Below are 26,809 nucleotides of genomic sequence, written 5' to 3' on the forward strand. Positions count from 1 at the left end.
AAATTAATAATGTTAAACTGTCTGAGCTGGACCAGATTAAATTAATGAAGAACTGCTTCTGCTTTTATATAAATACATACTCTAATGTAAGCATATTGTTTTGACACTGACAGAGTTCAGAAAGTAGCCTACTATACGATAATAATTCATATGTATAATAATATTACATCTATATGTAATACATGATTATGGTTATTATTTAAACTATTAATTGTTAGCAATTTCTTAAACATTTACTGTATTTACTGCAGTTACCGAACCCTTACCTGTGATAATATGTGGGATTCAGTGAGTTAACTACATTACCCATAATGCACTCAGGTGTTTCTATGCAGTATGGCATGCGCATGAGCTGCACTGTGCTGTGTAATGTTGGGTGATACAGTGAATACAGTGGAGGTCATTTAACGGGACGATGATGATTATCGATCAGTCAGTGAGAGAATCCCGTCATGCGCTCAGAAAGAGCGCGAGCGGAGCGCACGCGGAGCATCGATTTGAGCCCCAGTCCCATGCAGGTATTTACAAGACTTAAACATAAATAAATAAATAAAAAGACTATAAAGTATGCCTGACCCCTTTTGGCTAAGCTGTTAGTTATTGTAGTTCAAACTAATTCTTACTGTTAATGCAGATCGTTTGAATGAATGAATAAACAGCAAGGTTTGAAATGTCCCTGAGTTTGGCTGCTTTGTGGATTAGTTTGAAGCTCCGCCTCCAGAGCCAGCGGACTTTAAAGCGCTCGCCGCTCTCTGACTGACTGAGTGCCTGAAGCCCGAGCTGCGCCGCACCATGGCAACAGAGCGGCCCTCCAGACTGCGCGTCTTCTCTCTCAACTGCTGGTGAGCTCACATGATGCATGCGCGTCAAAATCACGCACAGAAAACGCGTTTGTATCGGGAGCGCTCCGAAACTATGTCAACTGCTTTTAATGGGGGAGAAATGCAACTCGCTGTGTTAATTTATTGAGTTAATTATGCATGGATTTATTTATGAATATTTTATGGGTTTGCTGCACACGTCTACGTGTACAAATACAGGTTTTTTTTAACTAGACAATATAGTAGTTTTATTAGATAAATGAGCAGTTTTCATTCAGTTTTGAGCTTTAGCAAAATAATGTTGTCTAATTCTAGCTTATTTCATTATTCTGCATTAACCCTATTCGACTAGAATAGTAAATAAGAAAATTGTTGAAGACTTTTTGAGTGTTGCATATACAGTAGTGTTATGGAATAGTATGTTTTGGAATATAATTTTTTTTTTTAATTTTTAATTTTGTTGTATTTTTGTCATTTTTATTAGTTATATATATATATATATATATATATATATATATATATGTGTGTGTGTGTGTGTGTTTGTGTGTTTTTTTATTATTATTTCAACTAACAATTTTTTATGGTTTTATTTGTAGTTAACAGTAATAGCCCTGATATATTTAATTTTAAAATAGTGGTTTCCGGGCCTTCAGATGGCACTAAAAATAATCAAATCTTCATAAATAATGGACACTTTTTGAATGGAATGTATTAGTAGTAGTAGTATGGCTCAGCTCCAAAATTTTGCATTGCTATTGCTCTCTATTATATAACTATTATATAACCTTACTCTTAAGACGTGTGTTCAGAGAACAGAAAACCTTTGCATATATAAAAGTTCCCAAAAATTAATATTAATAATTGTGTGTGTGTATTTTTTTTTTTTTTTTTTATATATATTTATATGTGTGTGTGTGTGTGTGTTTGTGTTTTTTTTTGTGTGTGTGTGTGTATGTAAATGGTTTTAGGTTTTTGTTATAAGTATGAAGGTGAAAGCTCATGAGCTGCGGCGGTCACATGACATACAGTGTGGGCCTCCTGCTCTGCTGATGTCAACAATGTCAGCACCTTGTTCCAGAACAGAAGAATGTAATAATGTAGACTGTAATTGTAGCTGAGACAGAAAATGTGGGTTTTAATACTTCCCCTGATTTAGATGACACAGCAGATCAGTAAAGCATCCATGGGATGGAGCTGTGAAATGATGACGTCAGCTGTGTTAATATGTGGAGCATAATGTCTGCATATGTGTACACAATACATGCTGTTGGGGTTTTGTATGTGGGTAGACAGTAGTGACCATAGTTTTGTGTTTTTCAGGGGAATTCGATTCTTCAGTCAACTCTGTACACAGCGGTATGAGATGATCGGAGAATTACTGTGCCAAGAGCAGCACGACATCGCCCTGTTACAGGAAGTGGGTTTTACTGTACACTTTAACCCCTTTATCCTCTGACTGTCTTTAGGGATTAATTCAGTGCCCCTTTGGCTTTAGCACTTCATTTTGCTTCATTTCCCTGATGGACGAATAACACTGTGTCCCAAACAGATATGTGGTAGTGGCTGGTTACAACGTTTGGGGTTGGTAAAAGTGTTTAATGTTTTTGAAAGAAGTCTCTTATATTCAAGGAGACTGCATTTATTTGATCAAAGATTCAGTAATATTGCAAAAAATAATATATATATATATATTACTATTTAAAATAACTGTTTACTTTTTGAATATATTTTAAAATGTAATTTATTCCTGTGATCAAAGCTGAATTTTCAGCATCGTTACTCCAGTCTTCAGTGTCACATGATCCTTCAGAAATCAGTATAATATGCTGATTTGGTTTTTGCTGCTTAATAATTTTATGGAAAGCATAATACACTACCAGTCAAAGTTTTGGGCTAAATAAAATAAATTAATAAATAATAATTATAATTAATACATTTATTCAGTGAGGATGCATTAAATTGAACAAAAACAACAACAAATACATTTATAATGTTACAAAATATTCTATTTAAAGTAAATGCTAGTCAGTGAACTTTCTATTCATCAAAGAATCCTGAATAAAATGTAGCACAGTTTCCACAAAAATATGAAGCAGCACAACTGTTTTTAATGATTTCTGGAGGATCATGTGACACTGACGACTGGAGTAATGATGCTGAAAATTCAGCTTTACATTACAGGAATACATCAGATTTCAAAATATATTCAAACAGAAAACCTTTTAAAATTGTAATAATAATTCACAATATTTTTAACAAATAAATGCAGTCTTTATAAGAGATTTCATTATAAAGCAATAAAAATCTTAATTACTCTGAGCCATAAGTTAATGAGTTCTTCAAAAGTAATGGGATGTTTTTGAAGTGAATGTAATTTTTCTCTACAAAATATTGTACTGCTCTTTGTGATTTCTAAAAAAATAAAATCCTTACTCTTAGAACACAGTGTAAGAGACCAGAAAACCTATGCACTGTGTGCACATATGAACCCCACCCCCCTTTTTTAATTGTCTTTATAAATTTACTATGCTAGCTAGACATACACATAAACTTAATTTTTTACTGATCTAAGGATCTTTATCATTGTTCTAGGTATGGAGTGAAAGAGATTTCCTTTTCCTGAAGAGAAAGCTGTCCTCCTCTCATCCTTATACGCACTATTTCAAGAGGTCAGTTCAACTCGCTGTGACATGAGGGACTTTGAATGCTGCTTTGTACTTCAAAGCCGTTGGGATTTTGAAAGAGAGACTTTGAAACCTTCTGATCAGCGATCAAGCGGCTAGACGCTCTCACACATTCCAGAGAGAAAAAGGCGGGAAATAAAATCCCCACTAAGAGTAGAGTTCACCCAAAACTAAAAAAATCCAGTCATCATTTACTCACCCCTGTGTCGTTCCAAACCCATATGTATTTTTTTTCTTCTTCCGTGGAAACACAAAAGGATAAATTTAGAAGCCCGTAATAGCATTCTGTCAGGAACAGACCAACATTAAAGTTATTTACTAAAAATGTGTGTCACATTTGGTAACAAGACACAAAAGAACTAAAGTCTTTGGTGTCCCTTCATTTTGGTGTCTGCTTTCATTGTATGGAAAAGAGCAGGTTGGACATTCTTCAAAAGTTCTCCTTTTGTGTTTCATAGAAGAAAGCATATGGTTTTGGAACAACTTGAATAAGTGAATAAATTAAGACTTTTTAAATTACTTTTGGGTGAACTATCCCTTTAAGAAGCTAAATATATATATATAAGAAGCTATATATATATATATATATATATATATATATATATATATATATATATATATATATTCTTTGTTTCAACATTCCATCATATTCTGAGTCTTCTCATTGACCTTTATATCTTATCCTTATGTTTATGAGACAAAAAAAAAATAAGCATTGATCTTAAAAAGCATGCAATCAATAAAGCTGATTTGGCAGAATTTGTAATCATCTCTCTTATCAAAGAAGCAGTACTATCTACAGAAAACACTTCAACACTCTTAGACTCCCCCCAAAGCATGAAGGGAATTAGAAGCTTGTGGCTTTTCACATTATTGGTGGTATCTGCTATTACTATTACAAATCCTTAACCCACATTTTCACTATTGGTTTTGAAGCAACCTTTACGCTCTGCTTATTCACCATCGTAAAATGAATAAATAATAAGGGATGTATTAAAGGAATATTTAACCCAAAAATGACCATTTGCTGAAAATTTACCCTCAGGCTATCCAAGATGTAGATGCGTTTGTTCCATAATCACATATTTGGAGAAATGTATCATCACATCACTTGCTCACCAATGGATGCTCTGCAGTGAATGGGTGCCGTCAGAATGAGAGTCCAAAAAGCTGATAAAAACATCACAATAATCCACAAGTAATCCACACCACTTCAGTCCATCAGTTAATGTCTTGTGAAAAGCTGCATGCTTGCAATAAACAAATCCATCACTGGTGGCAAATGATCCATTGGTGAGCAAGTGAAACAAGAAACAAACTCATCTACATCTTGGATGGTCTGAGGGTGAGTGAATTTTAATTTTTTGGTGAACTGTTCCTTTATTATATCCGCACAAAACAAAGACTGCCAATATGTTCAAAAGAAAGGAAAGTAGTATGTAATCAACATAATAACCATAGTCTTAAGTGTGTAGATGAGAGACAAACTAAAGATTTTTGTCTTCAGTCTCCCTAATGATACTAGAAAAGTAAGTGCAGCTGTGTGATTGTTGGCATATATACAGCAAGAGATACCTGAAGACAAATGTTATTTAGTAGCTGTGTGTTCTGGTATGTTTTGACAGTGGAGTGATTGGCAGTGGGCTTGCTGTGTTCTCCAGACACAGGATCCAGGACGCTCTGCTCTACCAGTACTCTCTCAACGGCTACCCATATATGGTAAGCTATTTCTGTGTACTTCATGCTGATTGGTCAAACTGCCCTCAAATATTTTGTATAATGTCACTAAACTATATAACAGATTTTTTTTTGTCCCAGTTGTCCTAAATAGTGCTGCTAGTTTCAAACTATTTCTCTCATATCACTCCGGAGTTTCTTTCTTCTCACATAATGTAAACTCATATTTGTATTTCATGTCAATTTCTTTATTTATATGTCTGCACACTGGGATTCTGATTAGCCTGTCAAGGTTTATTTTATGATAGTGAGCAGCTGACTGCTTATCACTGTTTGTTAGAGTTGCACATCAGTAGAAGAGAGTCTAAGAAAAGCCTTGGCCAAACAAAGCAGCAGAATTTAGTATTTATTTACATCATACTTTATGTTTGTCAGAAGGTTATAGTTTTATACATACATACATAGATACATACATACATATATATATATATATATATATATATTCATATATATATATAGATAGATAGATAGATAGATAGATAGATAGATAGATAGATAGATAGATAGATAGATAGATTAAATTATTAGTAAAACATTAAATATTTTAATATTTGAAATATATATTAAATACATTAAATATTATTTAATATTAATGAAATTAAAATGCTTAATGAAATATTATTCAATATTACATTTAATATTTTACATTTACTAAATTGCAGCGTCATCATTACAAATGTGTAATTACAAATATATTTAAATACATGATGTGCAAGATATATAGCAGCCTATATTTTCATTCATCATTACGCTTTAACCAAATATCAGTAGACAATAGAATTATGTAATTACATGTAATTATATACATGCTAAGTCATGTACTTAAAGTTCAGCTAATTGCATTTAATATGAGTTTAAACTATGAATGCATTTTTTATTTAATTGAATTGAATGTGGATGAAAACATTGCATTCCGTTTCAGTATATTATGTACTCTGTATGAAAGTATGTTAAAGTATACTTTTTCCACAATGTGACTAGCTTTTGTAGAGGAATCTGATATGTTGTTTCTTTATGGTGCAATGATTCATGTAACAAAGTTTTAGCACAGCATGAATCACATTAAATTTTTTATGTGTGTGTGTGTGTGTGTGTGTGTGTGTGTGTGTGTGTGTGTGTGTGTGGTCATCTCAGCTGCGCCATGGCGACTGGTTTGGAGGCAAAGCAGTCGGGTTGGTCATTGTAGACGTTTCTGGATTAAAGGCGCACGTCTATGTTACTCATGTAAGTCACTCTCTCTAAAGTCTTATCTGGCTTTAGTAGGTCTTGAGGTGTGTTCTTCTCAATGAGTAACTGGAGACGATGCACCTTCAGTAATGATACTGCTTTCCTCTCAGTTACATGCAGAGTACTCCAGGGCTCAAGATGAATACCTGTCCCACAGAACAGTGCAGTCATGGGAACTGCTGCAGTTCGTGCGGTAAGAGAAAGTGTGTTTTCTTAATGTGTCATAAAGAAAAGAGGTCACATGCTTTTAGTAAACTCACACGGTGCGGCCTCTTTAGCCACACGTCCTGTGGAGCAGATCTGGTGGTTCTGGGAGGGGATCTGAACATGCATCCTCAGGACTTGGGAAACCGTCTCCTCAGATCCCACACTGGGCTCAGAGACTGCTACACTGAAACAGACACGTTTGATGTGAGCACACTTCCTGTTACATGCTTATTCAGTTTGTTTGCGTGCCCTGTTTTTATTGGAATCATCACTGTGTGTTGCTCTCGGCAGGGCTGTGAAGATGGTCACACACTAATAGCAGACAATCACTTCACAAAGAAGCAAGATCTTGTTCCTTTTGAGAAGGGCATCAGAATTGACTACATTCTCATGAAGGTAAAATAATAGCTGAAGAAATTCAATGTATATATGACCACACATTTTTGTTGAAATAAATTAATAGTTTTATTCAGCAAGGATGCATTAAAGTGATCAAAAGTGACAGTAAAGATGTTTATAATGTTGCACAAGATTTCTATGTCAAATTATTACTCTTCTTTTGAACCTCCTATTCATCAAAGAATCCTGAAATAAAATGTGTTACGGTTTTTCACACTGCTTTTTTATATGCCATACTGAACATTGGTGTTTATGTTTGTTCTTTTTCTTGTGCAGGGCTCTCAGAGAGTGACCATGAAATGTGAGTCTCTTTCTACCACCAAGGGGCCAGTGGCTGACAAACCCTTTCCATATTCTGACCATGAGGCTCTGACTGCTGAATTTGCCCTGCTGCACTCAGAGGACAGCAGACAGCGTGGATCGAGCGACAGTGAGTACTCAGATTTGTTCTCAGAGCAGCAAAAACAAGCATTTCACATCAGTATAAACAATGAAACACTGCTTCAGTGCAGTTTTTATGCATGCATAACACCAGCACACTCTCATGACTCTCAACTCTTAAAAGGATAGTTCACCCAAAAATGAAAACTACCTCATGATTTACTCTCTCTTAAGCCATCCTTGGTGTATATGACTTTCTTCTTTCAGACAATTATAATCAGAGTTATTTTAAATCTCCCAAGCTTTATAATGGCAGTGAAGGGTGGTTAAGATTTTGAAGCCCAAAAAAGTGCATCCATCCATCATAAAAAGTGTTCCACATGGCTCCGGGGATAATAAAGGTCCTTCTGAAGCAATGTGTTTGTATAATAAAAATATCCATATTTAAAACTTCATAACTCGTAATCGCTAGCATCTGCTAACTGCACAAGCGTTCACGAGAGAGTGGCGCCCAACGGAGGACGGAGGACGTAAGCGTAGAGAAAATGCTAGTCTCGTGAGAACCAAGTTTTGTTTACAGCAAAGGAAAACCAAAACTCCTCTTGGCTTATGTTGAAATTCTCCAACATTTTTCTTTACAAATCCTTGTTTTGTACTTCTAATTCGTGACCTGAGTTTTGTTTTCCTGGAGCCATGTGGGGCACTTTTTATCATGGATTTATGCACTTTATTTTGCTTCTAAATCTCGACACCCATTCACTGCCATTTTAAAGCTTTTAAGAGCCAAGACATTTTTTATATATATAACTATTGTATTCATCTGACAGAAGAATAGCTTGAGGATGAGTAAATCATGGGGAAATTGTAATTTTTGAGTGAACTATCCCTTTAATCGTTGGTACAAGATATGGTATTGTACGGCTTGGGTTGTACAAAAATACACAACTTTTATAGTTTATTTTACAATTACAATCATACAGTAGTTACGTTTAGGTTTTTGTTAACACTACCGTGAAATATTATTGAAATTTGAAATAACTGTTGTACTATATTTTTACATTTAATTTATTGCTGCAATGCAACTTTTTACTCCAGTCTTCAGTGTCACGTGATCTCTTGGTTTTCTTGTGTGGTTAACATGTTTAAATAAGACTGTTGGACTTCCACACTGAAAATGGAATTGCAAACAAAATCTATATTTGCCAAAATAATTGCCATCACAGTGACTACGCTATAAATTTCATGTGTTTATTTGAATTTACTGCACAGCATATGTATATGTTCCTATAACAATTTACACTAACTTTTCTTTATCTGATAACAACAAGACTTCAGGAAGATAAAAAGCTACCAAAGCATGATTCTGGTGGTGCACAGATAAATGTTGGTAGAGCAACGTTTACTTGTGAGCCAGGATTTAGATTCTTATAAGAGAGAGATGGAGGAATTTTGCATCAGTTGGCAAAAAGAATGTGGGAAAACTGGAGTACTGGACTAACTACAGGATACCGGATATGTGATTGTTATGAGTGTTATGGTATGTACTGTCGGTTTTACTGGTTTGGGGAGTGTTTGTGATAGATCAGAGCGACCCATCCTTCTAAGATATAGAGATGATTTACTGAACATGACGAGGCCATGAGTGCAAACATAAAGAAGTACTGATAAACACTGTCCAAAATATACACTATTTTCTAATTAAAATTGTGTTAAATTGATTTTTTAAAAAAAGAACAGTAAAGATATTTTTAATGTTACAAAGAAATTATGTTTCAGATAAATTCTGTTCATCAAATAATCATGAAAAATGTATAATATTTTCATGATAATATAATTTATAATTAATTAAAAATTTGAAATGTATTTGAGCAGCAGATCAGTATATTAGAATGATTTCTGAAGGCTCATGTGACACTGAAGACTGGAGTAATGATGCTGAAAATTCAGCTGCACATCACAGGAATAAATTATATTTTAAAATATATGAACATAGAACCCAGTTATTTTAAATTGTAATAATATTTCACAATATTACTGTTTTTACAGACTTGGTGAGCATAAAAGACTTCTTTCAAAAACTAAATTCAAACTTTTGAATGGTAGTCTATGATGTCACCACCATCAATATGATGTTCAAGGAAGATCAAACCATTATTTTTAAAGAGGAAAAAAGTCACAGAATCTGCAGGGATGACATATTGAAGAAAATAACAACAGACACTGAAACAATGATATTTTGATTTCAATGAAAGCAAACTGAAGGTGTAATTAATTTTTATTCTGTATCGCCTGTGTTCCTCCAGCGCTGGCTGTATCAGAGCAGATGGAGGTGGTGGCAGAGGCGCGTGCGCTGGTGAAGGAAGGCCTGTGTCAGACCGAGGCCCTGCGGGACAAAGCCATGCATCTGATGTTCGGTGCTCTGCTGTTACTGCTGCTGCCGCTGGCTATGGCCTTCCTGCCCTGCTCCTGCTCCTGCTCCTTCAGCACGCTGGGGCTTCTGGGAGCCGTTTGCATGGTCCTGCTCCTCTCTGGAGCTCTGCTCTACCTGCTCTTCACCACACACATCAAAGTCCTGAAAGAGACTGAAGACCAGATGATGCTGACCTCTAATGACCTCCAGACTAAACTGACAGGATGTCAGCTGTCTGGATCTTCATCCTTGGATGGTTCTCCAGAGATCCAGCCGCTGAGTCCTTTTAAACGGGAGGAGTAAGGTTGGATCGGGATCAGGTTACTGTACCTCAGTGTTACATTATAGCTGTTAAGATATAACGTGAAGAGCTGATCCGAGATCAGTGCTCTGAGGCTATACCTACCTCAGCTCAGTGAATAGACAGATTGATCATCACAGAGCTGCTGCTCTTTGCATTTTAACGAACTGAAAATCTTGAAGGCTGGAATGGAAAGCCCTGTTTGTTTCCGTGAGGGCGAGTTATTTAATTCTGTGCTTGTCTATGCGTAAGACACTCCGAACAGTGTGCGTTCTGATATTTTAATGTAACTCAAAAGAGACTTAAGTCAATTTTTGTTTAACTGTTTGTTGTTGAGGTATTACTAGACCACATTTTAGGCATTATAAACTCTGTTTGAATGTCATTTCATCATAATCATGAATAAATAAATCACTATTCTGAAGCATTTTCATATTTACTGTAGGGTGTTTTAAATAATTCACCCCCTTTCCACAAGGGAGTGCTCTTGCTCTTGAATGCAAGAGCATAAATGATGAAAGGGTCCGTAGAGGTTATAGGCAAAATAAAACTAATATTTTGCCATTGTTATGAAATGAAATTTGTGTGATGAATTAATATCTGACTTGTGGAGCTGAAAAGTGAACAATAACAGTGTAGTTTCTGAGTATAAGTAGCTAGTCTGTATCCTTTTAGCCAACATTTGTTGTCTGTGGTTAGCAAGCTATTTTAATTTTTAGCTTTCATTTTCTTCCAAAAATATTCTAAACAATCAGCTACAATAACTTAACCTTTAATTAAAATAAATAAATAAATCTTACCTCTTGGACAGTTTACATAATATTTTTTAAAGCCTAATATAAGGTCATATATCCATGCATAATAATTCTACAAAAATTAGAGGAAAAATATTATTATAGTTTTTGATCTATTTAAGCAAATAGATTTGATCAGGTAGATTTTTTAATAGATTTTTCTGCAGGACGCATTAATATTTTATGCCAAGCCTAATAATGCTACAGCAGACTTCAATAGCAATTAACACAAGTAAAGATTGTGGCTTAGTAGGTTTTTATAATATTTAAGTAGATTAGGAAACCATTACCATAACAATAATTAAGACAATAATTAACATCTTAGCCCTTTTGTTACATAACAAAATAGTAGGAGAAATAATATTTCTGGGTGCGGTTGTTTAAAAGAAGGGCTAATTATAATATAGAGTTACAGCACTTGTTGTGTGTTTGATCCTGACAGCCGAGTCATGGATTGTCATATACTGAAGCATATACAGTTATACTGTGTTGTACACTGGTGAGTGAATGTCAGACATCGTAGGAGTGCTGGCACCTGCAAGATCTGTCACTGAAGTGTGATGCCAGAGACTGGGCACTCAGTCATTACCATCTCCCATCATCCACACTGGAGTATGAGAACATTACATCATCCAATAAACACATATCACGCTTTAATGACTATAACAAGCATGTTTCTATAGATAGGCAGAAATAGTCATAATTCTGGAACTCTTAGACAACTTTCACACAAGGCTGCAAGCAGACATTGATGCAACTCATGATATCGCTGCTTTAATTAAGGGTATGTAAACTTTGGAACATTATAATAAATGTAATTTCAGTTATTTTCTTTTTATTATTATTATTTTATTTTTGCGCATTATTAGTAAAATCACGTGCAGAAATTTCCACGCCCATCGGCGCTGTTTTGGATTTGCGCTCTCGCGCTAATTTGCCCATAAGACTTTTGCGAGAGAGCGCAGAGTTTCTCTTTGGAACGCAAGATTTTGGGAGAGAACGCAGAGTTTATTTTTGGATCACAAGACTTTTGGGAGAGAACGCAAAATATCTGTTTGGAACGCAAGACTTTTACGAGAGAATGCAACTTTTGCAAGGGAACGCAAAGTTCACTCAGTAAAGCATTGAAAAACAGGTTATCCTTCTAACTCAAAGTGAACTCAGTGTTTCTCAGGGGAACAAAAATTGGATAACTATATATAGGCCATTTATAAATAATTCATTTATAAATGAATGAATGAATCTTCAGCCAGTTTATGTCAATTCTTTTCAATCACTATGTATTAAAAAAAAAAAAAGATTTTTTTATACCGGGTTTCTAGGAAACGCCATGTAATTGACAGGTTTAAAAAGTGAATGTGGACCTGTGATTGGTCCGCAGCGCGACACATCACCTGGGCGTGACCATAGGTGTGGACTCTCGCTATAACCGCAGCCGGAGGCAGATCGCTGTTCTCGGGTTTGACCGAAGGTGCGAGCAGAACCACTGAGAGCAGCGATGACCGCCGAACCGATTCGCTCGGCTCTGGGTACCGTCTCTTCGGAGGACACCTCTCTGGTGCTGCCCTCCGACAAAAATCAGCGGACGGGGCAGCAGCGCGTCCTGGAGCAGGTGAACACCATAAAGAGAAGCAAGTCGAAGATGGTCAAGAATGACTCCATTCCGTCGCCAACAAGTAAGTGCGCTGTTCATATGCGCAAATGCATTAGTTATAATACCAGCGAGACAGCGTGAAATAAATCTCACAACTTTAATAAACTTCACTAACAAGGAATGCATGCTTGTTTGGCAGTATCTGCATGAAAACATTTATTGATTTATTTTTCATTAGCAAGTTCAAGCAGGCAAAACTGCATTCATTTGTAATCAATGTCTCAAACACAAGAGTTTTTGACAGGGATGTGTCTCAAACCATGTGAACTAGAATCCTATACCTACACTGCAGTTTTGGGGCTGATGTACACACATTTTATCCCATGCTGCATGCATCCTAAATACAGTGCAGTGAAACATTTCATCTTACATTTAAGTAACCAATGAATTCCAGGTCACTGTTTCATAACAAATTACTGTAAACATAATCATATCACGCACTGTGTGATATGTTTTAGTTATGTTTTGAAATCATTATGATTTATTAATGTTCCATTTGGCTGGAAGCAAGTATAAACAACTTGCAGTCTACTGTGTGGCAATATTGTACAATGTAGTAGAATAATATAGTTTTCAGTAAACAATTGAGACTTGTCTGGTAATTATTTATTAAAACATTTTTAATTTAAGTTTATTCTTTTGGCCATGCGACACTGTTTTTTATCTCTAGTAAACCTTAAGTATGAGTTGTAAACACTCGACAAGGACTCAAAGGTCAGCAATACTATTTTTTTTTAAACATATTTATTGATAAAAAAAAAATGTACATCACAAAATAATAGTATTGTAAGTACACATTACACAACAAACCTTCCCTTTTGAAAAAGAAGTACGCTTTAGCATACTCATACAAAGAGTACTTATTATGTAGCTACTTTAAAAGAATATGCCTACATAAGTGTGAACTGAATGTAATGTCTTCAAAAACTAAATTGCATGCTATTTATTGAACAATTCAATGAAAATGTATTACAGTTAACATTTATATTAAGTGCAATTAGCCAAACTTTAGAAAGCTTTTTGACTCACTTTAGTAGCTCATTATATGTAATTTCATAATTAATTCTATTGTATTTGAAATATAGTTAATGTGTATTGCTGAATGTACTGAAAAGCGTATATGATCAACTAGAATATACTTTAATGCCATTCCTTTGAAAATGATATCATGTATTTAAATATATTTGTAAATGCACATTTGTAATGAAGTCGAATTTTAGTTTGTTTAAAATATATTACCTTTAAATGTAATGTGAAATAACACAATAATCAAGTACTTGTGCTTTAGTATGTTAATCAACACAACCAAAGAAGTATACTTTTTAACAAGTATTAAAACAATTGAAAATGTTACATATTCTGTGGCCATCACAGCATTACAGTTAATCTGTAAATATACAAGTTTGAACTGTAACACAGACACTTGTGATTAATGTATGTCTGTCTGCGCGGTCACAGTATACAGACATTGACTGACAGTAAACAGTCATTAGACAGGAATATACTGTACCTACACATTTTTGTGAGCTTATGCTGCGCAAAATGCTGTCTAGGTAGGCATAATCCACCCAGTGTTTAGAAATTTGCTGATTTTCATTCTCTTTAGTTACATTTAATATCTCAAGGGTTTTTGCTAAGAGAACAATAAGAGAGAATAATGTGTCTTATTTAACACAGTTGCATGTTGTATTCTATTGCACGCTTTAATAACAGACTTAATTCATACCATATCAATATTTTATGTGCAAATATACAATATATGAAGTTCAATGATGAATGTGGGTTGCTGCCAAAGAACATTTTGCACCAAATGTTTGGATAAAATTGTATTAATATTTAAGAGAAAGTGTGTATTTTAAGTGCTGTATGTAAGTTTTCTCATATTAATGTAAACAGTCCTTTGATGTCGTAAAATAATGATAGTATATATGTCTCTCTATTAGCATGTATATATATATGGGCAGAATACTGCATGTGTAATTATACAAGAATTAGAAAGCTATTATTGTAGTTTAATTAGGAATATATCATCTCGCTCTGCTGACACTAATAATGTTGATGTAATGATGTTTGTTAATGCTATTAATGGAAGTTATTATGAAGGGTTAGTACGTGTACAATAATTATCTATTTAGATTAAACTTGTAAGTGAGACATTTGGATAGTGCTGCATGATTAATCGAAATAAAAACAAAATCCTGATATGGCTTAAAATGGGATTATTACATGCCTAATAAAGTTTAGTGTTTGTCAAAATAAAAGTTTGGCGTTTTAAAGTTTTACAATTTGTAAATTAGGACAGCCACATACTGTACATTGGTATTGTAATTTTACAGATGCACCATAAAATAAAATTAATATGATTATATAATTTTTTCTTACATTTCTTGATTTGGTTACTATAGTATATTTGTTTCTTTTGTAATAATAATAATAATAATATATAATATTAATAATAATATTGTGTATTATTATTATAGTTATATTTATTTATAATTACAAAATTTTGCAGCCCTACAATCAAACAAAGAGAAACTGGGGGTTTTAAAACATTTGAAAATACATTGTTCAAATAAATATTGTTATATATGTTTAACTGGACATTCACTAAATGTATCATGATTAATTATCAAGTCTAGTCATTAGTAAATTAGTCTAATTATGTCATTTGTAAATTTGTTTGCTCTTGTAGCTCCAGCATCGGTGACAGAATACAGCGACCCTAAATTCCAGTTCTCACCAACAAAACTGAACGACACACTCTTCAAGTTTAGCAGCTCCAACATGACAAGCAGCCACAGCAGAATGGTAAAGTCACACACACACACACACACACACACACACACACACACACACACACACACACACACACACACACACACACACACACACTATGTGCTCCGCAGCATGATTTATAGTTACTGTATGTCTTGACAACACTGATTTATGATTGTTATCCAGAGTTTCACTGTCACGGCAGACACGTGCTTGTACAATGAGACATTTACAAAATGGGCTGTTTAGCGATTCCCATTTTTCCATGCCCAAATTTAAGACTTCTCAAAATGATAATTAAAATGTTTAATTATACAATTTAAGAAAGCTTAAAATTCATAAAACTCGTGCTCCTAAATACACTTTACAGTTTGCATGCATCCATTTTTCATCACAAATGCAAGAGAAATGCTTGCACTGTCGAACTCAGCTAGTGTGACCTAATATATAAAATATTGCCATTATTAGCCTTAAATGTATTTCAATTATTAAAAGTGTAAATTAATTATACAGAGTGTTTGCAAACCTTTTAGGTCGTATTCAAACATTTTCACGCCAAATTGTTTTGTAGATATTGTTGAGGGAATCTCACAAAATCAGGTACTTAACTGATTTACTTAACGACTAAATATACAGGGTGTATATTATTTATAATTTAAATTTGTTTCTCTCTCTCTCACATACACACTATTCTCATTATTCTGTTGTGGTGGGGAAAAAGTACATTATTTGAGTTTTTAAACTTTATTCATTAACAATGTTCATTGTATTTGGACCAATAGGCCTATATTACAGTAATGATAATCTAAAAGAAAATCAGAAGAGTGTTTGAAGAATTAAAGACAAATTCAAAATAAAAAAAAAACATCCAGATACATTACAGTAAAGAAAATGGTATTTTTTTGCATTGCAGTATTTTATTCATGCAAATATATTGTATATTTTTGGTTTTCATTTTAGCTTATAATATTACTGAGCATGATTGTGATATTCAGTCTTTAGCATTGCATTTCCTTTTCAGTGTATATTTAAGTTTCCACATCTGTGAATTAGCACACTAACACAGCAGTCTGTGGTATTGTGATATGAAGCTGGTTGCTGTTGTGAAGAAGGAGGCTGGTGGAACAGTTTTGCTCGTTTTGTTCCCTCTGTGTGTATATTCTTAAACCAACTGTATTTTGTTTATGCAGCGTAATACCTAAGAATGTGCTCGTCGCTCTGTGTTCAGCATCTGTTCTGTACACATTGCCTAAGTAAGGAGGGGGTTACTTTGTTTTATTATGCTCTATTGAACGGCAACTTCTAAAAAGATATGATGGCAAAGATATAAAATGTTTATTATTGCAAGATATTAGATCAAATCTAGCTACAGGTCAATTTTTTATGAGATTATAATGTTTTGTAGTTTAACTTTGATCAGTCCAGCTTTTGAAATAAGTTTCCAAATAAGAGCGGCAGGAATGGTGTCAGAGTTAATGAATAGATATGTTTTGATAAAGGAAAGGATAAGAAGTTATTTTTAGGCTTTGTGCATTTATGAAAAACGTGTCATTACTTCTTAACTGTAACTTTCTTTGACATAGGCAATGTGTCTGTATATATTGTGTAATATTAATAGCAATCAGAATTATATACAGTTTATTGTCATGCAAACACTTCCTTTTTGCACTTTTGTGTGTATTTGTCAGTGACATGAAAAATAATTTTATGATTTAAATCGCAATGCAGATTACAGAATTACCGAAAACAAAAATCATAATTGTTTAATACTTGATTGGCTCACCCAGAAAAATGAAAAATTAGCTACAAATTTACCCTCAGGCCATCCAAGATGTAGATGAGTTTTTTTCTTCATCAGAACAGATTTGGAGAAATGTAGATTACATCCCTTGCTCCTATGTGTGTGGAGTTTGATGGACTCACTGGAGGAAGCATTTGAAGGTAAAACACCTTAATGATGGATTTGTTTTTGCTTCACAAGATGGATTGGAGTGGTGTGGACTACTTGTGGATTATTGTGATGTTTTTATCAGCTGTTTGGACTCTTATTCTGACGGCACCCATTCACTGCAGAGGATCTATTGGTGAGCAACTGATGTGATGCTACGTTTCTCCAAATCTGTTCTGATGAAGAACCCAACTCATCTACATCTTGCATGCCCTGAGGGCGAGTACATTTTTAGAAAATTTTAATTTTTTTGGATGAACTATTCCTTTACTCAGAATACAGATCTTTATAAGGACAATGCTGTTCATGTAAACAAACTTATTGTAGAGCAACTTAATTATGCCCTGCATGTTTCATCTAGATCTACTGGTAGTGCTGTAGCAGTTTTATAAAAAAATTTTGACACAGTTCTCAGTTCCAGGTTATTGCTGCCTAGTGATCAACATCATAAATTGGAGGGTTAAAGTTAATCATTTACAGTAAAGTCTTTCATTAGCAGGGGTGTTAATGGCCAGTTGCCAAAGAAACACACCCAATCAGAATATCACAGTCACAGAGATATAATAGATTGTGTTCATAGTCATATGACCAGTAAATCATTGATTTTATATTACTTAAATCAATCGGAGCTGGCTGTGTGATTCCAGGGAAAGAGTTCAGTAGTACTGTCAATGGGAAATAAAGTAATGCCATACAGATTCTTAATAACAAGTAAAGGATACACATCAGGGTTATTATAGTTTACATAAAAACAAAACTATAAAACAATTTTGTTACTTGAAACAAAACTAAAAAAAAAAAAATGCGAAAAAAAGTACAGAAAACAAATAAGATAGTTGTCAAGGCAGCATTTTCATTTTCTTTTAGTTTATTTTGATGTACTAAAATAAATATAAAATTAAAAAAATTAATGAAAATGATAAATGACAAAAAAAAATGGCCAAAAATTTTAACTAAAAATAAAATGAAAACAGAAAATATAAGAATAAAAACTAATTAAGCTAACTAATAGTATCTCAGTGATACTAAAATAACTCAGGTAAACATACTTTTTTGCATGTTGGATAGAAACTGAAATGTACAATATAACTCGATGGCATGTGAAACATGCCTTTTTAAAATTGTATTTGCATGTAAAATAATGCATTATAAATAATGTAGACAGATAGACATAAATTGCAACTGTTTTTCTCTCTTTTTTCTTTTCTTTTTCTGCATCTTAATGTGTGTCACTCTTTAAGCATTGCCTTTCATTTGCAGTAGATATGTAAAGCACACCATTTGTGAATTAGCACACTCAGAACTCAGCAGGCTTCTGTATTGTGATTTGAAAGAGTTTATTAAAATAAGAACACTGTTGAAACAGTTTGGTTCATTTCGTATTTCGTTCCTGTGTGCTCATACTCTTAAACCAAGAGTATTTTTAATCAAACCAATTGCCTTTTAGCAATACACTCACTTACACTTCATACAAGTCTTTTCCTGTGCCTCAGATTTTCTTTCTTTCTCTCCATCTTGATCATTTTTGTAACGGAAATCCAAGAGCTCAGTCAGTGCTCCGAGTGATCAGAGTGAAGGAGTTATTACACCATTGTGCCCTTGAGCGAGACAGTTACTCACTATCCCTGAGAAACTGCATCTGCTCAAACCGTGAGAAGTGGCTTTAAATCAGTAGTTCTAGTAGTTTAATATCAATATTAGTATTAAACCTCTGGGTTTGACAAACACGTCGGCACGTTTTGTGGCATATTTTTCTGTTAACCCCTAAAGAAACTTCAATTTCTCTGTCATTTTTGAACGTACAGCTAAGAGCAATACATCATTCAAATCTGTAAAGGGTATTCTTTAATTATGCACTCATAATAGCAACAAAACCTTGTGCTTTTGTAAAATAAAGAAAACAACTGGGGTGTGCTTTCAGCCTTCTCTGTCTCTGTGATCTTTATTTTGAAACGCATCACAAAAATGAACTGAAACTCAGCGAATGCTCGACACACACACATGAGAGATATATCTAGAGAAAGAAGAAGAAGAAGCGCTGAGAGGAATAAGACAGTATTTGCCTCAGAAGAAGAAGCGCTGAGAGGAATAAGACAGTATTTGCCTCAAAAAAAGCTGAAGCGCTGAGAGGAATAAGCTTTGAATTTACCTCAGAAAAAGGAGATGTGACTCGTGGCTTGATCCAGCGGAGGATATCATGAGTAAGTCTTTCTTTTATTAGCCTACTTGCATTAGCTGTTATTATGTTACTATGACATAACTTGTACACATTTTACTAGTTAGACTTTTTCCAAACTATAATTCCTGAATAAATGTATAATCAAGTGAAAAATTATGGAGTATGTTTCATTTCATTGCATCTAAATGTCTCACAACGCATGGATGTTTTTTTTTTAATGTTTGATAAAATATAAAACAATACGATATAAAAGTAACACTAAATGTTAGAGTCTAAGACTGTTTAGACAGAACTTTACTGTGATACAGGCTAATCTGTTCACAAATATATGTAGATGTTTATGACGTGCTTAATAATAATAATAATTTAGTTTCCCAGATATAAATTGTTTTTGTATCATATAATAAATACAAAGCATGATTGTGATTATAAAATCATATTATTTACTTATTTAGGAGTTATGAGTGGCCAATGAGTACTATTATAGTTTCTTCTGTGTCAACATGTTAACAAATGTTTTTTTTTTTTTTTTTTTGGTGACCAGATACCTTGAAGACTTTGAAGACTTCTTTTCTCTGACAGCGCTGTACTGATATCAGATGTTCAACTACATTGGGCTAATGTGGTAAAATAAACTCCATGAGTACTGATGATGTGGCTATTTTTTTTTCTTGAAACAATGTAAAAAGCAGCAAACACTGGAAATATCAGGTATGGTTTACTTGTTTCAACATTTGAACAGGATCTGTTTCAGCAATGACACAAAGGTGTGTTACTGTTCACGTCTCAGTGTTTAGATCAGTATGCTCAATAATGTGTCTTTGACCTTCAATGTACATTTTGATTATACTGTGTTGCAAATAAAATACAAATACAAAACCCCATTATTTTTATCTCCTCACATTCTATCTTACCCGTTTCACAAACCCATTACTAACTGATGGCTCATTATGGGAGGCCCTTTGTCTCTCAGGTGTGAATCACTAAATATTCATGGCCATCGTCACTCCCTTGCATATCACTTTTCGATCACAAAACATGTTTTACAAATGTTAAATCAATATATTGTTTTCTTTGAATGAGTAAACAGAATGATTTTCACATCATTTTGCAAGAAAAACTCTAGTCTATGACACCCTGTTCTCAAAAGTCTTGAAGAAATGTTCTGTATGTGTTTTATGGCCTTATTTTAGTGACTTAATTTTTTTTTTGTTTTTCACTAACCACGCATAAGCTTTGTTTTCTCAAAAACACAAAAATGTACATTCATGCTGCTCACATATTATTGTAGCCCAGTTTGTGCTTTATACAGTGTTATCAGACTTTAGCCATTTATATGTGTTTAAGATACTGAAACACAAATGTCAGGGCATGTCAAACCTTCTAAAGGGCCCCAAAAAATCCCTCAGACCCCAGATGGTTAACATAATGTTGGTAAATTGACTTTATGTTTAACATTGGATTATAGGCCTAGCTGTTTGTTTTCTAAATATCTCTTGAATTTCATGCTCAAGTTCATGCTCTCAGCAAACACTCATTTACAGTACATATTGTAATCAGTACAGACCGTGTTTATCCTTATTATCCTTATTGCAAGCCAACCCATATTTAATGTATTCTGGATTGTAAGTTCGTTTTGTTTGTGGGTTTTTTTTTTTTTTTTTTTTTTTTTGGATTTGGGTATGTCACACAACCTGTCCATGTTGCTTTCTGTCTGGCTGCTTGTACCAAGTAACAGATGAACCAATTTACTGTAGTGTTTGTTTGAATGTATTTGACCTCAAGACCTCAAGAAATGTTTGCTCCTCCCTTTCACAAGCCTTTCTTGCCCCGTCTTTCTGCATGACTGTGGTGAAGGAATATGCTGAGTTAAATGTTTAAGCTCTATCATTACCACAGAAAATAATTTTGAATGTCACTCAGTTTGGAAAATCAAAAGGGAAAGAAAAACAGACGAAATGCAGTCAGCAGCAAAGCAAATTGAAAAGATAATGCAACTAGTGTTTAAAATAATGCAACTGTCAAAATGTTTTGATAGTACAGCACATAATGCATTATACATGTTATCCTAGAGAATGTCGTAGTTTTATAATTGGAGCAGACTCCACCTAAGTAATGAGATCAAAAATGTGTAGCCAAAACTAGAGATCGACCGATAAATCAATTTACAGATATTTTTCCTGATATTTAAGCATTATTTTCAATAATCGGATATCAGTTTTGTAATATCGGATTCACCGATAAACGCACCATCTTGTGAGTGTTTTGCAAATTGCACACAGGATCGCCATTACAGCGCGTCTGAGGGGAGACAAGACAACAAAAACAGTGTGCAGGTACTTGATATGCTGTAGTTAGTCAACTTTATTTAACATAACAGCCATTTATGCACAAATTAGATGCATTACATAAATGCTTAATATGTAGTTTATGCAGCTTGGCTCTAAGAAATAGAGAACAACTCACGGAGGCATGTAAAGTAATCCTTCAAATCCTGTCCCAATAAAGACGTAACTTTGCCTAAATTAAATAATTGCAGCCATTAATGAGCGCATGTTGGAAATAAAAGCGCTGAATTGAATTCTTTCTCTGTTGTCCATGCTCATCGTTAGTCTCGTGAAGTCGGAGTCACGCAGATAATCCGTCAAGATCCTCTCCCAATAAAGATGTAACTTTGCATGAGTTAGGCTAAATAATACAGCCATGAACGAGTGCATGTTGGAAATAAAAGCGCTGAATTTAATTCTCTCTCTGTTGTATATTTGCTCATCATTAGTCTCGTGAAGCCGCTTTCATATTGCTGTTCACTCACCGGGTTGATGCTCAGGAAATGCTCCAGCACGGCCACCGAATGTAACTTTTAACAAGATTCACTTGTTTAAAACACCCTAAATTGTATTAACATTTACCTTATAACCATTATTTCGCTAATAAACATCTAAATAAATACAACTCTATGGAAATGAATTAGCCTATTTATTATGTCCGTGAGCGATCGCAGTTTGAGTACAGTTCTGTGTAACTACATTGATAAACCACGCTGTCAGCAGGCATTTCATAATCTAGAAGGACACAAGCATTATTAATAATTCTTATATAACATTCCATTTGAGAAATGGAATAAAATACTGTTTTGTTTGCTATATTCAAATATTCCAGAGAATATTATTCATTAAATTAACATTATCTAGTGAATTATTATTGACTCTGTAGCTATTAAACGACTTATAAACTTACTAAAACTGTTGTTTAAAATGAAGTTGATATGACTCCTGTCATTTATTTATTTTCTCCATTTGAAAAAATTAGACATTCTACATTTATTTTGCTTATTGTTAATAGTGTTGATGTTTTTTATAAATAAAATGTGTTTTATTGTTGTAATATGAAGATTAAATTTAACATGAAAGACTGTTAATTTTCAACACTTTTTTTAAAAAAGAAAGATGACTGAAAAGAGGAAAAAGCAAAGTGAAGTATGTTCTTACTTCACTCAGTCATTTATTTACTTTATAACAGTAAATAAATATCGGTTCATCATATCGGTTATCGGGCACATAAACATGCAAATAATTGGTATCGGTTATAAAAAATCAATATCGGTCAATCACTAGCCAAAACCTCATAAAAGAAATATTTTAATTAAACGGGTAGTAGATTGCGATTTCACTTTTTTTACGTTAGTTAGTGTAAAATGTTGCTGTTTGAGCATAAACAATGCCCTCATGTCATTCCAAAACCCGTAAGACTGCCGTTCTGATATTCAGAAGACAAATTAAGATATTTTTGATGGAATCTGAGAGCTCTCTGACCTTCCCATAGACAGCAAAGATCCTAACACGATCAAGGTCCAGAAACGTAGCAAAGAGTTCGGTAAAATAATCCATCAGGGGACATCAGGGGTTCAACCGCAATTTTACGAGAATACATTTTATGCGGAAAAAAAGACTTTATTCAAATTTGTCTCCTCCCTAGCATAATTTTGGAGATTAGCCACTGAACGCAAACAGCGTATGCTGTTCTGTGTCAGCTGCGCTACAAAGAGACTTTTTCTACATTGAACTTAAACATGATTTGAACGAAAACAACATATCTGCGTGGCACAGCTGACACAGAACAGCATACGCTGTTTGAGTTCAATGGATATTCTCCAAAACGGCAGTAGGGTGACGCGGACAGGGTGACAGAATTTTCATTTTTGGGTGAACTAACCCTTTAAGATGCTGAAAGCTCAGTGCAAATGGAGATATTGTCTTTTAAAATTCTGGCAGTTTAATGCCTACAAAAATAGCTTGCAGGGACTACAATGAGTAACTTCCTATGTTTGTGATGTCACAAACCAAGAAATTTACATAGACCTTGCCCCTGGGAACACGCAAAAAAGGGGGCGAGGCCATGTTGCACTGCTTTTATAGAGAAGAGGAAGAGTTGTTGCCATGCTGTCAAAAACTAGGGGTGCACGAAAACATCTATTCATATATGAATCACAATTCTGTCTTCTAACAATTCTTATGGATTCACAATCAGTGTTCTAAAGCAGCAGTTCTTAATCCTGTTCCTCGTTTCCACCTGATCGGCATCAACCCCTCTCTCTCTCTCTCTCTCTCTCTCTCTCAGATCCAACAATGAACTGTTCCAATTATACACTGTGTATAAACAGACAGATATTTTTACACATAGCTATGAGAGCTGTTAAACATGAATGTGCATGCGGTTGCCGTGCTGTATTAAAGCTTTAATCAGGATAAAACCGTATATTAAAAGTTAACATAAGCAGTAGCATTTACAAATAACAGCGTATCTACAAGTATTAGGCAACAACAAACTAAAAACATACCATTAAGAGCCATGTTTGCACAGGTTCTGCGTGATCCTCTTCACTAATATTCTTTGGGTCTTAATCAGACTCAAATTGATAAGCAATACTGACGACATCATTGACGTCATCAGAGCACATGCCACTGAGGCGAGGGGCGTGATGTTTCTGGACTGCACTAGGTGGTTTAGAGAATCACAGCACACTGGGTCAGCTAACCACTTTGAGCCCATTGCGTATACAGTGCTGTGTAAACTTAAGATTCAGATCATAAAACAAATTAATCGTACACAAAGATAATCTGAGTAAATACAAAATGCAGTTTTTAAATAATGATTTCATTTATTGTGGGGAAAAAAAGCTGACCAAACTTACCTGGCACTACGTGAAGAAGTAATTGCCTCCTAAATCTAATAACTGGTTGTGCCACCCTTTGCAGCAACAACTGCAATCAAGCGTTTGTGCAGAATATTTTCCCAAAAGTGTTGGGAATAATCAAGATATTTTTTTGGTCAGCAATAGCTTTTGTCTTGTAGCTCTCCCATGGATGCCGTTTTTGCCCAGTCTCTTTCTTATTGTTGAATCATGAACACTGACCTTAATGGAGGTAAGTGAGGCCTGAAGTTCTTTAGATGCTGTTCTGGATTCTTTTATGACCTCCTGGATGAGTCGTTGTTGTGCTCTTGGAGGAATTTTGGTAGGCCAGCCACTCCTGGGAAGGTGCACCACTGTTCCAAGTTTTCTCCATTTGTGGATAATGGCTCAGACCGTTGTTCGCTGGAGTCCCAAAGCCTTAGAAATGGCTTTAAAACCCTTTCCAGCCTGATACATGTCAACTATTTTGTTTCTCATCTGTTCTTGAATTTCTTTAGATTGCAGCATGATGTGTTGCTCTTTTGTCAGACAGATTCTATTTAAGTGATTTCTTGATTCAACAGGCCTAGGTGTGGCTAGTGAAATTTAACTCAGCTTTCTAAAGTAATGTGGTTAATCACAGTTCTTTCATGATTTAACAGGAGGGGGCATGTAGGGAAAGGTAGGTTTGGACAGGTGTTTTCCCTTAATAAATGAAATCATCATTTAAAAACTACATTTTGTATTTACTTGCATTATCTTTGTATAATATAAAAATTTGTTTGTGTCACGATATTCAGCTGGTGTGCCTTTGATGGCTAATTTTACTATTAAAAAGACCCATTCTTCCTGCACCTTGAATCCTTGCCTCATCTCTCCACACTATGACAGTTTGATGATCTGAATCTTTTAAGTGTGACAAATATGCAAAAAAATCAAGAAGAGGGCAAAAAACACTTTTCACGGCACTGTATTTCTGAAGGAGGGGCTTTATATAAACAGGAAGCCATTGGAGGGTTCGAAGGAGAAAGGACAAAGTGTGAAAAATTAAATTGTGAAAAATAATGTTTTTTTTTGTTTACTTTTTTAAACTAAGCATTAACACATGCTAGACTGCACCCCATAAACACACTCAAGTCTGAAAAAAAAACCAGGCAACCACCCTTTAAATGAATGAATGAAAAAGCTATAGAAGCTTATTTCTGCCACAGAATAAAAAAGGTAATTGCAACTTTTTATCTCACAATTCATGCTTTTTTTTCTTGCAATTTGAAGTTTATATCTCACAATTAATAACTCACAATTGCAAGATGTAAAGTCACCATTCTGAAAAAAAATCTGAATTACAATAAATGCATCATTCTTAGAAAAAAAAACTCAGAATTGCATGATATAAACACAAATATGATCATGTCTGAACTGTGAGATAAGATTAAAATTCTGAGACAAATGTCAGATTTGTGAGATATAAACTCGCAATTCTGAGACAAAAGTCTCATTTGTGAGATATAGACATAATTTGGAGGAAAAAAGTTTGAATTGTGAGATTAAAAAAAATTGCAATTGTGAGACGAATGTCAGATTTGTGAGATATACACTCAAAATTGTGAGAAAGTTAAAATGAATTAATTTTTTTTTTTAGATTTTTATTCTGTGACAGAAAGAAGCTTCCACAACAAACATCACATTTCTATTTTAATTTTTTTTTGTTGTTGTGGAAACTAAGGGTCAATTAATAATATTTTTTTTTTTATTTAGCTGAAGTTGTATGCATATAAATACTGATAATAAATATGACTTAATCTTATTCATGATTTTTCTTTATCCATTAGCGCTTTATTCAGTATTGATTTTTATTTGCCCAGACTGGTCGCAGCTTGTCCATGCACAACACGGTGAGAAGACAAACCCAGAAGAGCCAGTGGGAGTCTCAGATGAACTGGAATGCACAGTCTCAGTCCAATGGGATGAGACGCAGTGGCAGCGTCCCAGCCTTGAATAAGGCAGATGGCACAATTACCCAGCAGTCCAAGATGAGGTCTTCTACTGTGCGATATAACCGAGCAACTGGACAATCCATGAGACTCCAGGAGAATAACCTGCCTGCCGGCCCCAACCAATC

At 34.4% G+C, this 26,809-nt stretch overlaps 2 protein-coding genes across 2 annotated transcripts in view; both read left to right on the forward strand.

The window, feature by feature from the left end:
- Positions 1-361: 361 nt before the first annotated feature.
- Positions 362-10,593, forward strand: smpd2a (sphingomyelin phosphodiesterase 2a). The gene is made up of 11 exons (XM_042751295.1): positions 362-518; positions 703-842; positions 2,142-2,238; positions 3,414-3,490; positions 5,131-5,224; positions 6,377-6,466; positions 6,580-6,662; positions 6,748-6,880; positions 6,968-7,072; positions 7,352-7,505; positions 9,760-10,593. The coding sequence occupies exons 2-11, from the start codon at positions 793-795 to the stop codon at positions 10,167-10,169; spliced, it is 1,293 nt and encodes a 430-aa protein (XP_042607229.1). The 5' UTR covers positions 362-518; positions 703-792; the 3' UTR covers positions 10,170-10,593.
- A 1,760-nt stretch (positions 10,594-12,353) lies between these two features.
- LOC109046697 (plakophilin-1-like) overlaps positions 12,354-26,809 on the forward strand; it is a 28,171-nt gene continuing 13,715 nt past the window's right edge. The window contains exons 1-3 of the mRNA XM_042751294.1: positions 12,354-12,637; positions 15,308-15,423; positions 26,553-26,809. The exon at positions 26,553-26,809 is cut by the window's right edge and continues 4 nt beyond it. Of these exons, the coding sequence (XP_042607228.1) occupies positions 12,460-12,637; positions 15,308-15,423; positions 26,553-26,809 (551 nt within the window). The 5' untranslated portion in view covers positions 12,354-12,459. The remainder of the gene's footprint in view (positions 12,638-15,307; positions 15,424-26,552) is intronic.

This window comes from Cyprinus carpio, chromosome B23, assembly GCF_018340385.1.
Source record: "Cyprinus carpio isolate SPL01 chromosome B23, ASM1834038v1, whole genome shotgun sequence".
NCBI lineage: Eukaryota > Metazoa > Chordata > Actinopteri > Cypriniformes > Cyprinidae > Cyprinus > Cyprinus carpio.